General features: G+C 50.1%; 2 protein-coding genes and 1 long non-coding RNA gene across 3 annotated transcripts in view; 1 reads left to right on the plus strand and 2 right to left on the minus strand.

The window, feature by feature from the left end:
- The window catches only part of LOC135819426 (uncharacterized), a 12,857-nt gene extending 11,608 nt beyond the window's left edge, over window positions 1-1,249 (minus strand). The window contains exon 1 of the mRNA XM_065332636.1: window positions 924-1,249. Within this exon, the coding sequence (XP_065188708.1) occupies window positions 924-1,121 (198 nt within the window). The 5' untranslated portion in view covers window positions 1,122-1,249. The remainder of the gene's footprint in view (window positions 1-923) is intronic.
- On the plus strand, window positions 1,074-7,206 carry LOC135819428 (uncharacterized). The gene is made up of 2 exons (XR_010553917.1): window positions 1,074-1,212; window positions 6,278-7,206. It is a non-coding gene; the product is annotated as an uncharacterized LOC135819428 (long non-coding RNA).
- Window positions 2,742-17,759, minus strand: LOC135819427 (uncharacterized). The gene is made up of 10 exons (XM_065332637.1): window positions 17,455-17,759; window positions 16,551-16,651; window positions 11,762-11,894; window positions 11,224-11,412; window positions 10,339-10,510; window positions 8,948-9,027; window positions 8,258-8,650; window positions 6,939-7,116; window positions 5,059-5,265; window positions 2,742-3,752 (listed from the first exon to the last, which is right to left on the minus strand). Exons 1-10 carry the CDS (start codon window positions 17,629-17,631, stop codon window positions 3,181-3,183), a joined length of 2,202 nt encoding a protein of 733 aa, XP_065188709.1. The 5' UTR covers window positions 17,632-17,759; the 3' UTR covers window positions 2,742-3,180.
- Between the last annotated feature and the right edge of the window lie 253 nt (window positions 17,760-18,012).

Raw genomic sequence — 18,012 nt, forward strand, 5'->3', positions numbered from 1 at the left:
TTGGTATTTCACTCTCTTCACACCCTCCACTTTCTCAGCCACAAAGTTACTCATTATTAGGGCTCAAACGATTAGTCCGATTAACCGGTTGCAGACCGGTTACGAAGAATTAACGGTTAACCGATAAAGATAACGGTTACGCAGTAACTTTTCAGTCAATTTTTCAAGTATCAGGTCGTTGCAAAGTGTGCACTTTCGCGGGCTGTCGCACGCGTACGCAATTTCTGGGCTGTCAACTCGGTCATATCTGGTCTCTTGGTGTGAGAGTATGTATGAATGAGCATGCAAGAGAATGTACAAGTGTGCGTTGTACTGAATAGGGTACATTTTTTGAATGAGTATAGTCAAATATACGGTTAAAAAAGAGTCCGCAGGATTGCCGTGGCTTATAGGTTATAACCGGTTAACCGACCGTTAGCTTAGCAGTTAACCGTCAGGGGTAAAACCGTGACCGTTTGAGCCCTACTCATTATATCATACTCCCTGTGCTCGCTGGTGGCAAAAGTAATGGCTCAAGCTGTAGGGGCAACCATGTACTAGTAGTGTACGTGCTTAGTAGATCTACAACCCGTACAAGTCAGCCTGTAGATTTCTACTAGATCTACTGAGCACGTGGGAACACACGCTGTAACTAAACTAAGTCTTGTGAGCCAGTCCGAGTTGCCTCTCGCGGAAAGTGCTTGCCAGAAGCAGACTGTTTCTCGACGTCTCCTCGTAAATCTACCGATACATGTACACAGATTTCACATGAGGTGCGAAGCTGAGCAAACTACACGAGGAAATCAGGTGCTGTTCGTGCGATAACGTTATTTGGCCGTTTGACTCCGAAGTGCACTCATTCGTGAAGATGCCCATTTTGTAGCGTGTTATTTGCGACTTTTCTAAACTCTTGCTTTTCAACTTTGAACTCCAAATGTAATTACCTGAAGTGTGGTGGTAGTTTTGCTAACGGCTGTTACGCTATTCCAGTCAATGGCGACTGTTCCTGCTGGTGCGTCGCCCTCCCTGTGGGCTGGCTTGCCGTAGCTCGCTGTCGCAGCGAAATGCTGTATCCTCCACAACAGTAGTGCTAAGAACACGGACACCTGGATGCGTAGGTGGATGCTACTGCACAATGCCATAGGCTTTACTACTAGGTCGGGCCTGGTCGACGGACATCTACGGAACACTGAGCCGCCCTCGCAGAGTCTAAAACTGGACCACCTCGAGCAGGTAAATAATTCAAGTAAAGCTATTTTGAAGCATTTTACAAAACTGTATGTAGTGACTTTTCAATGAATAATGTTACTAAATTTTTCAATTTGTAGTCTACTGTGAATGAATGAACTGGCTGCATGCAGCGTTGATCTCCAAATGCCCATGCAGTAACCACGGAGTCTAGTAAGGATTTTCAGACAGTTTTGACATGGGACGTCAAGTACCGGTATTTTGATTTTTGTCCTAATTTTCGCTGGCGATTTAATTTCGCTGATGTCGCCGCTAGCGCTTGGTACCAACCGTATCGGCCAAAGTAAATCGCCGGCCAAAGTTTGTCATAGAGGGAAATGATGCATAATTGAGCCATGGACGCGTGCGAGTGCAACAGAATAATGATGCTGATCGATTTCTTTTTTTTGAAATCCCCAATCGGCCAATGTTTTAATAAAAATTAATGATGGCCAAAAGTTTAATTTCGAGATCGGCCAAAGTCTCTCACCGGCCAAAAATTTGTTACAGTAGTTGCTTTGGTGACGGGTGGTGCACCGGTGGGGTGGACAACAGAAACTACTTGATGTAGCAATCTGAAAATATCATAACACATGACCGGGTTCTCGCCAAAGGGGGTAGGGGGCACAGCACCCCCCCCCCCCCCCCCCCCCACTCTGTTTGCGTGCCCCCTGTGAAAAAGTGCCTCCCCCTACTCTTTTCCGATCTTTTGTGTTTGTTCATGCCATTCAACAAAACACACGGTCGATGGTCAGTACTAGAGGGTTAATAAAGTCACATTTGTCTGGGGTAAAGTCAAGTGTTCGCCCCGTACGTTGCATTTCGCATTACAAGACAGTTATTTTGAAAATGGAGAAATGAGTTCCGGGGTAACTGTTTTCCCTGCCCCCCCCCCCCCCCCCTATTATTTGACCTGGCTAGAACCCTTTTGTTGCATTCCCAACTCATCACAACCACGCGCTCTTCAGCCGAACCATACAGACACCAGCAAGGACACTTCCGTTGAGAGATAGTATTGTTCTACGCCTCGAGACAGCTGTTTCTCTCCCTGTGGTTGTGATGAGTTGGGAATGCAATAAATTGAACATATGGCCGAAAGCTCGGCTGTCGCAATATTTAGTTCTGGCTAGAAACCTGACATTAGAACACTGACATTAGAACACTGATATTCTCTAATGAATAAAAAGATACACGTAGAAGATACAGACAAGGCCGGCCGAGGCTCTATGAATAAGTTCCAAGTCCCGTGGGTGACCGTCATTATCTTCTTCAGTCTCACCGCTTTCCAATCCCTCAACAAATGACTAATTGTAAATTGTACTAGGCAATACATGTCAACAAACAATGGATCACTCGTAGTGTTTTGCTACTCTGAGTTTCATGCACAGTGTGCAATCATCAGGCAAACAATATTTTCAATATATTGGCAATCAGGCATCAGGCAAACAATAATATTGTTTGCCTGATGATTGCACACGGTGCATGAAACTCAGAGTAGCAAAACACTACGAGTGATCCGTTGTTTGTTGACATGTGTCATTGCTCCCCCCAAGAAATTGGATGTTGAGCACTTTATCTGCAGCTGCAGGCATAGTCTTACTGAGTTGTACTAGACAATATAATATTAACTGGTTTGACAATATATAGAACGTATTTAGAAGTAGGATGCTTTAGAGGAACCAATTCTCCACCAACACACTGTAGAGTAGAGTTTGGCGAGTTTTTCATAACAAACACAGCACTCACGAACTCTACTTACATCACAATCAAAAACTGTCTGTCGGCGGCTAAAAATGATTTGATAAATTATACAAAAAAGAACGACACTCACTCTGATCCAAGTTTTTGGGCCAGGTTCATCTGCAGTTTTGGCTGGTCCGGGAACATGACTTTGTGAGCAAGATGAAGTAGCTATGCTGTAGTCTGAACATCATTAGAAAATGCACACAGGGCTCTGAATGAGCATGCAGTTTCTCAGCCTGTTTTTGGCAAGACAACGACCATGACTGCGTAGCGCAATAGCCTGACGGTATCGGACGTGAGTTTGAGTTCTTCAGCCGGCCCGGTCGGTCGCGTCTCGTCGACAAGATACGCCGTTGCGCCCGTCGCACCGGCGACTTGCAGCTGCTGGTGCTCGGGTGTCTTGTTCACCAGGATGTATCGGCGGTTGGATCCGTCCGGTGCTGTGAACGCCTGTGCGTATACCGGCTCCGCACCGCCACCTCCTGTGCCCTCTCCGTTGCCATGGGTGCAGCGGGCCTGCACGGCAAGGTACTTGAACGTGAGAACACACGGATCGCCGAATACGGGTGTGTTGGCGTCGATGCTGCACGTGTTCTTCCCCAAGCACGCCTTCTCCACAATGTCCGTGCTGTTTGCCGCATTGCACTTTCCGACTTCAAACTGTCCGCATATGTAACCCTTCACTGTCCCGTATGATGCGAACAGGATCTTGTCAATAGTGGCCGTAGGATCTGTACACTTTAGGTTCATCACCTCCAGGTTGGGAACTCGGCCGCAAAACGATGTATCCGGCCCGACCGGACCTGTGTGACACAGAGAGAGAGAGAGAAAGATGCGAGAATGGAGAAGAGAGACAGGTGGCAAAGATGATCCTGGTAGAGTGAACACTTCACCAAGCATCCCACACATGCATGCAGATATCTATCTAGACACTGGATTACACACTTGCTGGCATTCGCAATGCCCGCTCACTAAACAGCCAGTCACTCAAGCTGAAGCATGAGTGCCTGCATGCACACACTCATACACAAGCATAACGCATGCTCACCAGTATTTTGTCAATGTTGGACTCTCACGCCCTGATTGGCGTTACGACTGCAGAGGTTGAAGGGCATGAACTCATCTGCCATTACTGTTTATATGGACAACTGTGCAGCTGTCTCTCGTGAGCTATTTTATAACTTGCTAACGAACACATGTAACGTGAATACTACACCATGAACAGCTTCCTCTGAAACGAGGGTGCGTTAATACTAGTGGTGTGCACGGGTAGTCGGGTATCCGTGCTACCCGTGAGGACCTCGGGTAGACGGGTACAGAATCGTGTCCGAAAACCCGAAGTCACAGATGACATCATGTACAGTGCAGGTGTACAAATTCATGTAATACTCCGCATGTCTACCCAGTGTGTATGGGAAGGGGTGCATTGTGGTGTTCCCATGGAAACATTACCCGACATAGGGTACCCGTGCTACCCGTGGAAACTACCTACTAAGAAGAAAGACACACTTCAGGCTCGTGAACAGCATACGGAGAGTTTCACTTGTGTGCTTTCTAGTCTTCTACACTAATGCCAAGTGTGTTTTCGACGGCAGCTGAAACCAAAGCAAAGTCTTGCAGGCGGAATTGCATAATCTCCGGGGGGGGGGGGGGGGGGTATACTCTTTATGCTAGCGATAGCGGTTAGATTCACACCTGCGTGAACATCCCGCTCTAGTAGATCTGGATACGAGAGCAGGTTACGCGACATAGCTAAGTTCCGATGCACAGGATCATTGAAATGAAGCACGAGTTGATGTGGTGTTCATTGTCTCTGATGTTGTTTTCGTAACTGTCCCTCGTGCATCCGAACGAAAACAGCGAGTGTGTTTGATTACGCCTATGGATCGATTCATGAATGAAATATGGTGCATTCAAGTCATTTGATTGTCACGCCATGAGCCCTGGAATCGGTTCGGAACCCATTCACCCTATTCACATGGGGTGATGTGAATAGCCAGGGGCGATTCATGAATGTATTCAACATTGATTTGTGGGCGAAATATAACGCATTCAGTGCTATCATACACAGCAAGGCACTTTGCCCAGACACACCACGGCAGTACTGACCTGGTTTTGAACTTTGTACAGCGGTGGTCTTCACCAGTTTATCACCGGGCTGGAAGTTCTCAATGAGCACCTTGAGTACGTGATATCTAGCGTTTCCCAGGCCGTTGGTCCAGTTGAGCATGGCTACGCTGGGATACTGCGACGGGAGATCAAGGTCCGGCAAGGTTGGGTTGCCCACGAGTTGGCTCTCGCCAAGAACGTCTATTCCTGGATAAGAACGCGAGCATAGCAGAGGACAACAAATGCAGGATTACGCTACAGGTGTACCCTGGCTAGCACGACATCGGTAACAAGACAAACCTCATCAATAGACAACGATCCAAAATCCCCTGACGCCTAAAACGCATACATTCAAGTCCAGATACTAGATAATACTCATTTTACGACACAGAATTTGAAAACCAGGGGTTGTCGACTGAGGAGAGCAGACCTGTAGTACAAACTTGATGTACATAAGCTCCCAGGATCGTGCAACTCCTGATGCCCTTTCTATGGGGTGCGTCGACGGTGAAACTCACATCACGCGGTGCAGTAGTCTCGTGTACGTTTCCAGCCCGTATTAGTGAGAAGCGGACTAACCAAAGCAGCATTCCCTGACAGAAAGTCACTCCGCTTAGGCAACTCCTCAGCATGATCATGGCGGATATTGCGGTTGCGTGCACACTTTCCTTCGTCATACGTAGTATGAAACATACCTCAAACACATGATGTAACGTTTGGCAATCGGGGACAAGTGCATCCGACACCGCGATAGCCAGGGCCATAACACACGGTCCGGCAGGTCAGGCTGTAGCCGAACCTTGTTGCAAACGTTGCCCCGAGTTGCCCCCCCCCCCCCCCCCCATTCGTGCAAAACTGTTTTTTTGTCAATAATGTTCATTTCTGGGTCTAGTATCCCGTTTGGCCAGACCACCTGAAATACTGACACACGCGACCCACCTATCCCTAGTACATTCACACACAGTCGAGTTAGTGAAATGTACATTGTGCATACATGTATAGTCTCGGACTCAGAATTTTTCAGGATAGCTCTTTTCCGCCTTGTATTGGCCTGGCATACATCTTGTAGGGCGTAAACCCAATGTGTTAACCTGGTTGCATCTGTGTCAGTTGCAAACCAGACTAGCACGGCCAGTAGCCGGAAGTAAGTGTGGCATCCGGTGGTCTTCATGTGTACACTGATGTTATTGCTGTGTGTTTTACGAATGTTATTCTGCAGATACAGTCAAATCTGCCGTTAGCGACCTCTGCTGTAGGCGACCATCTACCGTTAGCGACCGATTTTCCGTGCACCGACGGTTTCACATACAAACTGATCTGTCCAGAGCGACCATCTGCTGTGCGCGACCAGCGACCGCGATTTCATGCACGGTGGCTGCATTCAAATCTGCTGTAAGCGACCGCGATCCAGGTTCAGTAAGGTGCGAAAATGTACTTGCCAGTGCGCTGTCAACTGCAAAGTGTGAAAATGCGCTGTCTTGCAAGCGCGATCGACTGGCGCCTGGCTTGTACTCAGGCTCTGCTGTAGCTCTCAAGTCCAGGCAGTGTCGATCTACTGCCGTGTCGCATACGCGTACTATACGGGTATGGTCGTCGTTGAATATCCAATAAAATGATAATTATTAAAAATCACATTATTCTCGTCGATTTGAGTACATGGAAGCATATACCTGGTATGCCGGATTTACCATACATCTGTCGTAAGAGACCATCTGCCGTAAGCGACCGCTTTTTCTTGCACCAAGGGGCGGTCGCTTACAACAGATTTGACTGTAAAAGTTTTAAAAGCCTTGAAAAGGCCAGCAAGATTCCGGCCTTGCAATCACTCCTACGCGCTATCAATGATTACGCGAAGAGCCATCTAGGGAATTTCCCCTTACCTGTCGCAGCCAGCTTGCCGTACAGGTAGGCGAACATGGCCCCCGCTGCATTGTAATAGACGAGCGGAAACATGGGAGCACCAACAACATTGTCATCCGGTAGAATGATGCCGGTCTCGTCGATATCAATCAGCGTGTGTGGTGACATGGCATCGCGCAGGCTAGTGACATTGGACACCTGAGACCCAAGCGGCAGAACATGGGACAACGCAGCTGGGATGGTAGTGTCTTCTCAAGTTATCACAAGAATCGCTCTAGGTAATGTATAGTCATTGTAGTTCTTCTCATTGTATGTTTGTGTGTACAAATGCACTCCGGCAGGTGTGTGTGTGTGTGTGTGTGTGTGTGTGTGTGTGTGTGTGTGTGCGTGTGTGCGTGTGTGCGTGCGTGTGTGCGTGTGTCTGTGTGCGTGCATGCGTGTGTGTGTGTGTGTGTGTGTGTGTGTGTGTGTGTGTGTGTGTGTGTGTGTGTGTGTGTGTGTGTGTGTGTGTGTGTGTATGTATAGCTGTGTGGTGTGTATAGCTGTGTGGTGTAGACCAGGCTGAATAGTGGTGGTCAATTCTTCAGTCTTGCAAGCTGTTGAATGGTGCAATCCCAGCACAAGCTGCTATGGCTTCTGCTGTAGCATCGCTATCATCACCTCTGGCGATGGGCATCAAAGGTCAAAAGGCGAGTGTGTGTGTGTGTATGTGTGTGTGTGTGTGTGTGTGTGTGTGTGTGTGTGTGTGTGTGTGTGTGTGTGTGTGTGTGTGTGTGTGTGTGTGTGTGTGTGTGTGTGTGTGTGTGTGTGTGTGTGTGTGTGTGTGTGTGTGTGTGTGTGTGTGTGTGCATCTTTTTCCAATGTGCTCTGTGTGGTATAGACCAGGTGTGCATTGGGGGTCAATTCACATGGCTGTGCCGGTTGTGTGGATTAGACAGTTATCTGGCGCTAGTCTTGATCTGTTTCATTCAGATCTTGTCCGCTATCTTTGCTTTAGGAGAACATCTGTGGGTGCACATTCAGTGCATTTGGAGATTTGTGTGCTTCTCTTGCGACGGGCGTGTACATGGTACATTGTGTATGTGTGTGTGTGTGTGTGTGTGTGTGTGCGTGCGTGCATGCGTGCGTGTGTATCTCCGGCGTCATCAGGTAGCGTGCTCCATCTTCCTCTCTGATGCCCCTCCGGGGCCCACGTGACCATTGTGGCAGTGGCTCTACAGGACAGGACAGGTGTGTGTGGGGGGTGGGGGGGGGGGGGGGGGGTGCGTGTGTGCGTGCTCATGCATTTCATGTCACATGACCTCCCAGCACTAGTGGTGGCCACAGAAAGAATACATACCTGAGAGACTAGCGTATCTGCGCGGGCAAAGAACTCCTGGTAGTTGACCGGGTCGGTGCGATTCTCGCAGCTCGCATAGAAATGAAAGCTCATGGCGTCCAGGGGGATGTCGTCGGAGACGTGATTGGACTTGTTCAGCCAGTACGTGTACCAGTCTGCGTGCAGCGCACCGCCCAGGGCGAGACCCATGAACTTGATCTTGTGCGCCGGGTCGCCATGGCGGCGGATGCCCATCACCATCTGGTCGTAGATGCGCGTGTAGGACTCTGGTGTGTTCTTGTGCTCGCCGTTGACCTCGTTGAGGCATTCCCAGTACTGGAAGTCGTAGTGGTACGGTGAGCGACGCTCCACACCGTACTCGTCCACAAATCCGCCCTGCGTGTACCAGCTGACCTGCGTGTGTGTGGACACGGGAGAACGGATGCGGACTGTGAATGGGTCACTGTATTGCCAAAGGTACGTTGTGTATGATCATACTGAGGACTGTCTCCAAGTTAGTTCGTAGTGCAATCAACAGGATCACATGTATCGTCCAATGAAACCCAATCTTGACGAAACAGAAGCAGCGGCGCGTTGGCATCAGCAACAACAGCAACGGTGACGGCGGCAGCAGCAGCTTATTGTAATAAACAAACTGAGTGTGAATCATCATCATCAGCAGCAGCATACAATGATAGGCGTTTCACTCACCAGTCGGCCGTAGTAGTCTCCGACTTGCTTTGCCGTTGGGTCCACCAGCTCAGTGCCCAGAGAGTATGGGGCTATTTGATCTACAGCCAGACAGTGAATAGAATCAGAAGGGCACTGTTTGGCTTCACCTTACATTACCGTACTTGAATATGGAACTATGAACAGGTGCAGAATAGACTTTATGCCATGTGGCAAGGCTGTACAGAGGATTTTCTTTTTTAATGTTTTCGGCCAGTATAGCAGGACAACACATATCGTCTTGGGGGTGACACATACGTGTAGGGAAGTTGCCAAGACTAAATCTCATTCTCTGTCCACCGCCGGCTACAAATCCACCATAGCGTATGCTACATGATGTAGTATGTAGAGGCCGCGAGCCACTATGGCTGTGCTCAAAGAAACCCGATCGAGAACAGGGGCGTCGGACACGCTACGGTCACAACGGTATTGACCGTACCACTCTTTGTCCCGGGTACACCGTGAATCAATAAAATATCTGGGCTCTAAATTTCGAAATTTTCAGAGGAAAACGCTAAAATTCAACGGTAAAAGGGGGTACGACTTACAATCGAGCATGCCTTACGACTGAAGTGAATATATCAAAACATTATGGCTCAAACCTGAAAATGTGGTTGCCACTTATAATCGAGTGCGACTTATAATCGGGGAAATGCGGTAGATGTAATGGCATCCATTTGTCAATTTTGACCGTAGGGACACGAGTCGTTACAGTCTCAGACGTAAGACTGCCCAGGCGCACAGCTCGTGTGTAGTCAGCTCAGTCCGGTCGCCACACCAGGAAACGGCCGTCATAGTTACTACATAGTTAAGTTAAAATGGGCAAAACTGGAGCTACAGTCAACTTTGCGTATAACGACACTCGGCCGGGCATCAGAAAAAGTGTCCTTATTCGCGAAGTGTCGTTTTACCCGAAGTCTCATTATATGCAGGTAGGATGGACTTTTCTCTGGGCATGAAACTTCTGTCGTTATTCGAGAATTGTCGTTATATCCGCAGTCGTTATTAACGAAGTTGACTGTATGTGGTTGCCAGTGGGCACATAGTCACCACACCACTGATGTACGAGCTACTAGTACGCCCCCTGGCTACCCTCAACTAAAGGGCTGGTAGCTGGCCAGATGAACATACTGTTAAAGCCATTATTCTAACGAGGCGCATATATAATGATTTCCCAAAATTGACTAGTTTACGTGTACCAAAGGTAACGATTCTCACTCATTCTCAACACTCAATAGGACAGTATATGTATCGATTTCTGTATAATGATTTCCATTTTAACGACAGATTTCTCCTCGTTAACTCGTTAGAGTTAGCACTTCGTTATTATATATGGCTTTTACAGTAGTCTAGCAACTGCGTCAACGACTTACTCGGATCGTCCGGGTATTTGACGCGGTCCTTGTCCTTGTACATCCACTCCGGTATGGTGGAGAAGTTGATGATGACCGAGTGGTTGCTGGTGGCGTTCATGAAGTCCTCTAGCATCTGGTTGATCAGGTCAAAGTCATAGTACGTGTGGTTCATGGGCGGTTTGCACTGGACCTGCAGTGGAACAAGACAGACATGCGCAGACCGCAACTATGTATTTGAACTGAAATTGTACATGCATGTATGCTCATTTCTCACGTCATTAAATATCCAGTGTCGTTTCCTAATACAGGGGACTTGTCTCCAGCAACATTTTAGACGCACTGGTATTAAATTCAATCTTCAAATCCAGTGGTGTCAGTCACGACCACCTGAGGGTGGTGATGTTGATCAGGGGGTGTCATCTTGATTAGAGCGGGTATTCGGCTAGCAGTTTGCTCCTGAAAACCCGACCGGGTAGTCGGAGTGCGGTATTCTTTGCAACGGTGCATGTAAAAAGCATAGCCACGTGCTTACTGTACACTTTCTGTGCTGAGCAAGTGCACACTCACTGTACAAACAATGTAAAAAATTAGCCGATAGGGTACCCGTGCTACACGGAAAGAAATGCCCGTACTCGTTGCCCGACCAAACCCCTACCCGCTGCAACCCTAAATTGTTGATGTTGCATGTCTCACAGTCATTCACACAGCATGAGCATGGCGTGGCAGGCCCCACCACCACTGTCTCACCCCATGCTAGCCCCATATGACCGCCCGTGAGTTGTGTATCTGGTAAAAAAAGAAAATTAGAAAATGAGCACTGCTCTCTCTCTCTCTCTCTCTCTCTCTCTCTCTCTCTCTCCCATCAACGGACCTGCATTGCACTGGTCACACTTTCCAACGTACCTGCATTGCAAAGCCCTTGATCGTTCCTGGGCATGGATCACCGAATGTCTTCGTGTTCACCGGGAACGAGCAGCTCTCCAGCCCGATGCACTGCTTCTTGACAAATTCAAGAGTGTCCTCCGCGTGGCACTTGCCGACAGAGAGATTTCCGCAGAAACCGGTCGGGTTTCCAAAGCTGGCAAAGTCCACCTGCGCGCGAGCAAACATACATGCACACTCATCAGGCGCGTAGCACCGCCCTTAAGAGGGGGGAGGGTGGGGGTGTCCCCCGGGGAAACATTTGAAATTAGGGTGCAAAATCCTGCATTCTGGGCACTTTGGGATTGTGTTACTAAAAAGTAGTCCGGCCAAAGCCAGTCTGGGCAGACCGGCTGCTATGCCCCTGACTCACCTCAGCTATCCGGACCCCAAAGTTACGGGCACCGTAAAACACAGCCTGGAAGTCTGTATTCCATGACAAAATAATTGTGTGCGGCTTACACTCCAGAGCTGCTCATACTCAGGAAAAAAGGGTATAATTATCTCGCGGCATTCTTACCTTAGAGATCTGCCCAATGCCGCACGCAATGTGGACAAACTCGTTTGTTTCTTTTGTCCCGGTGATGAATCGACACTCGGCTGTGCCGGACGGGGGTTCCAGCTCCGTCACTGCCAACTTTGGATAGGATTTCCTGGAAACAACACGAGAGAGAATGTACACGGTGTCTACAGATATGTGCATGGCATGGGCATGGAGAGCAGCACCCAGGCCATGGAGAGCAGCACCCAGGCCATGGAGAGTAACTGTTATCGCCCAGTCAAGAATATTCGTAATGTATTTGTACATAGCTGTACAAAAGAGCACGTGCACACACACACACGCACACACACACACACACACACACACACACACACATACACACATACACACATACACACCTGTCCTGTCCTGTCCTGTAGAGCCACTGCCACAGGGGTCACGTGGGCCCCGGAGGGGCATCAGAGAGGAAGATGGAGCACGCAGCCTGATGACGCCGGAGATGGTGGGGCAAACGGAACCGGCGAGAACACACGCATACATGGCTGAACGAATTGCGCTGCTGGGCAGTCGGGCGCGGGCCAGTCCTCGAGCACCGGTGACGACCGCGGCCTTGCACAGACCGAAAGCAGCGGGCACACACAGCACAGTGCGCAGCACAGCAGGCATCCTGCACATAGACTTGCCGGGGCTCGGGAGGCTGAGGCTGAGGTGCGGAACAGCGGTGAACAGCTAGACCACCCTTGCTGCGAAACCAACGCCCACAATCTCCACAGTGGCAAGCCCCTCGCTGCTCAGCAATCGGCTTTGCCCGCTCAACCACACATTTGTGGCGAGCACGATCTCCAGGGCGCGAGAATGACCGATTGCAATCCGCACATACCACTGGGTCAGGCTGAGGCACATTCTCCACAGGCTTGGCGTACATAGTCCGCCAGTCAGCGCGGGACTCACAGGCGATAGGGTACCATTCCTTGGTGAGGCCACAAACTCTTAGGTCGGAGACAACGCAATCCTTCCAGCGCTTGCGAGGGCCATGTGCTGGGCGACGTGTGAGAAGTGAGCCAAACAGGATCTGTCTCGGCATCCGGCTACTGTCCATTCGGGCAACATGGCCCAGCCACTCTAGGCGACGCTGTGCGACCTTCACGCAGATGGTATCAGAGTCACCCCACATCTCCAACAGTTGGGCGTTGGTCGTGTGATTATTCCAGCAATCTCTGCGGGACACACCCAGGATGGAACGGATGCACCGCATATGAAAGACTGACAAACGTTGGAGATCGTGTTGCAATGGTGTCCAACACTCTGACCCATAGAGGAGGAGCGACAGCACACATGCATTAAACACACACCTCTTGATATGCAAATCAAGGTCAGGATTGCTGAAGATGGTTCCTTGCAAGGCGCCACAAGCACGAGAGGCATGCGCAATCCGAGCAGTGATGTCCTGTGTCGACCGGCCACCGCGATGAATGAGAGATCCCAGATACCGGAACTCCGAAACACCTTCGATGACCGTGCCAGCTAGCTCGATTGGAGCGCAGTCCCCAGGCGAAACATCCCTACCTGCAACCAAGAACTGTGTCTTGGTAGCGCTAACTTTAAGCCCAAACTCAGCTGCGGTCGTGTCAAACACTGCAAGTGCCGTCTCCGCCCCTGCACGAGTCGTCGCGAAAAGTGCTGAGTCGTCTGCAAACTGTGACTCAGTCGCAATGGCAACCGGATCCGTCCTGGTAGGCTTGCGGTAAAGGTTATTGTCACCATCACAATGCCGGAACTCAAAACCAACACCGGGTACATCTCGGACTCGTCGCTGCCACACAGTCACCACCGCCCACGTGAAGATGTTAAACAGCACAGGTGCCATGGTGCACCCCTGACGGAGACCATTCGTGACGCGGATAGGGTCAGTTGTCGTGTTCTCTACCCGAACCACCGCCGACATGTCAGTGTGAAAGGAACGGATCACGGCAAGCATGGGAGTGGGGATACCCGCTCGGGATAAGACTTCCCACAGGCAATCCCGAGGCACGGAATCATAGGCTTTCTTGAGGTCTATAAATACAAAGAAGCCTTTGCAGTCGTGCTCAATGGTCTTCTCGAGGAACTGCCGAACACTGAAAACCATATCTGTACAAGATCGGCCACGCCTGAAGCCACACTGAGACTCTGGGAGAAAATCCGCAGCCACGGACTGGAGACGAGTCTGGATGACGCTCGCCAGAACCTTGCCCACAACATCCAGCAGTGAGATACCCCGCCAATTATCACAGCGAGATAAATCCCCTTTCTTTGGGATGGGGACCAACGTGGCGTCCACCCACTCCTGCGGGACCACCCCAGCACGCCACACATCGCCAAACAGCTCCACAAGCTTGGCGGTGAGGTCAGGGCCACCCCTCTTCAGCATCTCAGGGAGGATGCCAGAGGCTCCAGCGGACTTGCCGTTCTGTAGGCGGGAGATAGCGCGGCTGACTTCACGGAGAGTCGGCGCTTCAGCAAGATGATCAGCCTCCTGTCGCTGTGGGATGTCGTCCAGGGCATTGCGATTCCATGCACTTGCCACGTTGAGAACACCGTCAAAGTGTCTTCCCCACCGGTGGCTCTGCTCCTCTGGTGAACTACAGATGTTACCGTTCTCATCCAGCACGGCGGAAGTGCGCACAGGGGCAAGGCCTTGGGTACAAGACTGGAGGTCATGTATGCACTTCCATACGACCGCTCCATTGAATCTCGACTCTGTGGCCGCCTGTGCCTTTGCCTTTATCCAGTCTACCCTAGCCGAGGATATGGAAGCACGCTCCCTGGATCTAGCCACCTTAAACGCTGTGTAGTGCGAGCAGTCGCGGCTCTGGCCACTACATAGCCAGTCGGTATAGCACCGATTCCGTTCATCTAGCAATGGCTGGATGGCTGACTCTGCCTCCCGAAACCAGTCTGGTTGGCGACGCCGGGAGAAGCCCAAGACAGACGCAGCAGACTTGTCGATAGCCGCCTTGACGTTGGACCATTTCTGATCTATGTCGTGCTGTTCTTGCCATGTATCTACAAGCTCGGTTGCAATGGTAGCTTGGTACCTTTCAGCAGGCGAAGGTGAGTCCGGGTCCGAGGTGCGCACCCGCAGCTGGGCAACATCATAACGGCGGCGCCGCACATTTGCCTGGTCGCGCTCCCGAACTAATCGTCCACACGGGAGTGCAAAAGTTAAACAGAGGAGTTGGTGGTCACTTCCACACTCAGCACTGCGCGCGACCGCAGTGTCCATACACCAACGGCGGTCCTCCTGGCGCACTAGAATGTAGTCGATACAGTGCCAGTTCAAAGTGCCTGGGTGCTGCCAAGTCCGCTTGAAGAGGTCTCGCTTGGGGAACCAGGTGTTACAAATACTCAACTGATTGAATGCAGCAAATGATAGCAGGTCAGCTCCTGAAGAGTTCAGTGCACCAAATCCATGCGAACCACGTACAGTGGACCACTCATCACCCTGCTCACTAGATCCAACTCGAGCATTGAAATCGCCAAGCACTACACAATGGTCAGTCTGGGGTACATCGTACAGAGTGCGTTGTAGATCGTCATAAAATAGTTCCTTGCATGCCCGCGACGCAGCAAACGTTGGAGCATAAACGCTGACCAGAGTGAGCCAAACATCCGGTCCATCAGCTGCACAGTACTTCAAACGTGCACTCACAATCCGAGAACTCACCGCGTTCCATACGCAGCCGCCAGCCCTCCACGCCGAAGTTGTATCACGATTCAAAACAAGAGCAACTCCCTCACCTCGACGTCGATTATCCTCTTCGCCAGGAGTGGGGCGGCCCGAACAGATCACAGTAAATCCGTTGACAGCGTAGATATTTTGTCCAAACCAGTGGGTTTCCTGCAGGCCTGCCGCCGCCACTTTCAGCCTTTTCAGTTCAGAAATACCTCGGTGAATTTTTTGTCTTCCACGACGCGTCCAGAAACACAAGCAGTGTCGATGTCGCCGTCCCGCTCCAACAAGGATCTCACGTTCCATGAGCCCAAACACAGCAGGCAACGTCTCCCTCTCCCTCTCTTCTCTCTGACAGATTTCATCGCGCGATGTTGTGGAAATCCGCTCGGGGGCTTGTCAAACCTCCGCGAATGGCGACGTCGGGTACAACTAAAAGTGACGGCACCAAATTGCCGTCCCGTCTCTCAGCTGTATTCTTCCCTCCGTCATGCACTTTCCCTGGCCTAGAGGCGGCCCAAAGAGGGCCACCTCAGGCCTCCGTGAAGTTTACAAAGGTCGAGGACTTGCAATAAGCAGGAGCTCAAAAAAGCACAACCGTCCCCAGTGAACACAGGGACACACACACACACACACTCTCAGACTCAGACATGCCCATCGCGGAAGCGATGATAGCGAACAGCTATGTTAGACATAGCAACTTGTGCTGGGATTACACCATTCAACAGCTTGCAAGGCTGATGAATTGACCGCCACTATTTTTAGCCTGGTATCCACCACACAGCTGTTTGAAGTGACTTTTTCTGGCCAGTGAATCCCTATTTTTCATTTTTCCATTTTTTTCTACACACACACACCACACCACATACTCCGGCATACACTGGCTGTTGGTAACCACCCAGGAGAATGAAAGAAAAGTCAGGAAGAGTCTGAGAAAGAGAAGAAAGACGTGTGTGACCATAATCGTCGGGAATCGAACCCGCAACCTATCGATTGGAAATCGCTGCACATACCACTGCACCATATGGGACACACACACACACACACACACACACACACACACACACACACACACACACACACACAGAAACCTACCATGGTACGTAACGTACAAAGTGGGCCTTTAACTCTGCCAGGCTATTAAACATGGCATCGTGGACGGGCGAATCTCGGCGGAGAAGGGGATTGACAACCACCTAAGACATACCAGCAGAGGACATGAGAGACCTCCGCTCATTCTAAACTGACAACATTCATCTACCTTATAAAAAGTAAAAATGACCAAGAAACTACAAGTTACACTATAATATCCACTAACACCACCAGTTACTAAACAATCAGCTCATGCGATAACATTGCACGACACTGATCGACGGTAACTGGTGGTGTTAGTGGACATTATAGTGTAACTTGTAGTTCCTTGGTCCTTTTTACTTTTTATAATTTAATCCTTGGCTCTCCATCCGAGTCCGTTTATCTCCCTCTTGGTACTACTGCAGAGGACATTAAAATCCGTTGAAAAGTCGAACGGCCACGGGGCGCTGGCATTGAAGCCGCGAGCACTGCTGCTCTTTACAGTGCATGTATGTGAACTACAGTGCATGTATGTGCTAAAACTAAAGTAAAATGAGTCACGGCGCCCCCCCCCCCCCCCCCCGTCATTCCATCGGATTTCAGATGATTGTATGTAAGAGATAGGCCGTGTTGAGCTGCCCCTAGGACCAAACACGCAGGATATCATGTTTGACATTTGAAAGGGGCATTTTCGCTGAGTGCAGCACAGAATAGTAATGAAAGAGTCTGAGGTGGAGGAATGAAAATACTGATTATAATTGGGCGCAACCCGGCACAATTATGCACTTAGTCTTTCTACCTCGAAGTGTGGCCCAGGAAAACTGAGATACTTACTACAGGTGATAACAGCTACATTGTGTAAACGAAGTGTGTTTCATTCAATCGTGATTGCGGTGCATACAGAGCCTGGAACACGAGTGCTTACCTGTAGCGATGGCGTGAGGCGGCTCACCGCCACCGTCTCATGCCAGTCAACTGTAACTCGCGTCACACTCTCCCCATCTTTCAGCTTTCGTTCAGGATTTGCGCTGGCCGTTCGAGACCCTGCCACCAGCAGCACGATTGGCACAAGCAGAGCTCCGAGCTCCCAGAGAAGTTTCATCGTGGTCAAGGGGCAAAGAAAGTTTCCTCTCAGACACTTCGTAGCGCATCGATCCGTGGTGGTATTCGAAAACTCATACCAGGTTACCGATTAGCGATCATTCATTTGGACAATTATTTCCTCGGCATTCGCCTGATTTGGAGATGACTCTTGCTAGGCCAGGTTGGCACATCGGTTGGCCATGTGATCATGTTGATGTGGGGCCGACTTTCTGCAGCACTGGACTCACTGAGTGCGTTCGATATGAATCGATTCGCGCTATTCACATCACCCCATGTGAATAGAGGGAATGGATTCCGAATCGATTCCAGGGCTCATGACATGAAATCGAACGACTTGAATGCATGCGAATGGATTCATGAATCGATTCAAGTGTGTAAT

This window comes from Sycon ciliatum, chromosome 6, assembly GCF_964019385.1.
Source record: "Sycon ciliatum chromosome 6, ocSycCili1.1, whole genome shotgun sequence".
Lineage (NCBI taxonomy): Eukaryota > Metazoa > Porifera > Calcarea > Leucosolenida > Sycettidae > Sycon > Sycon ciliatum.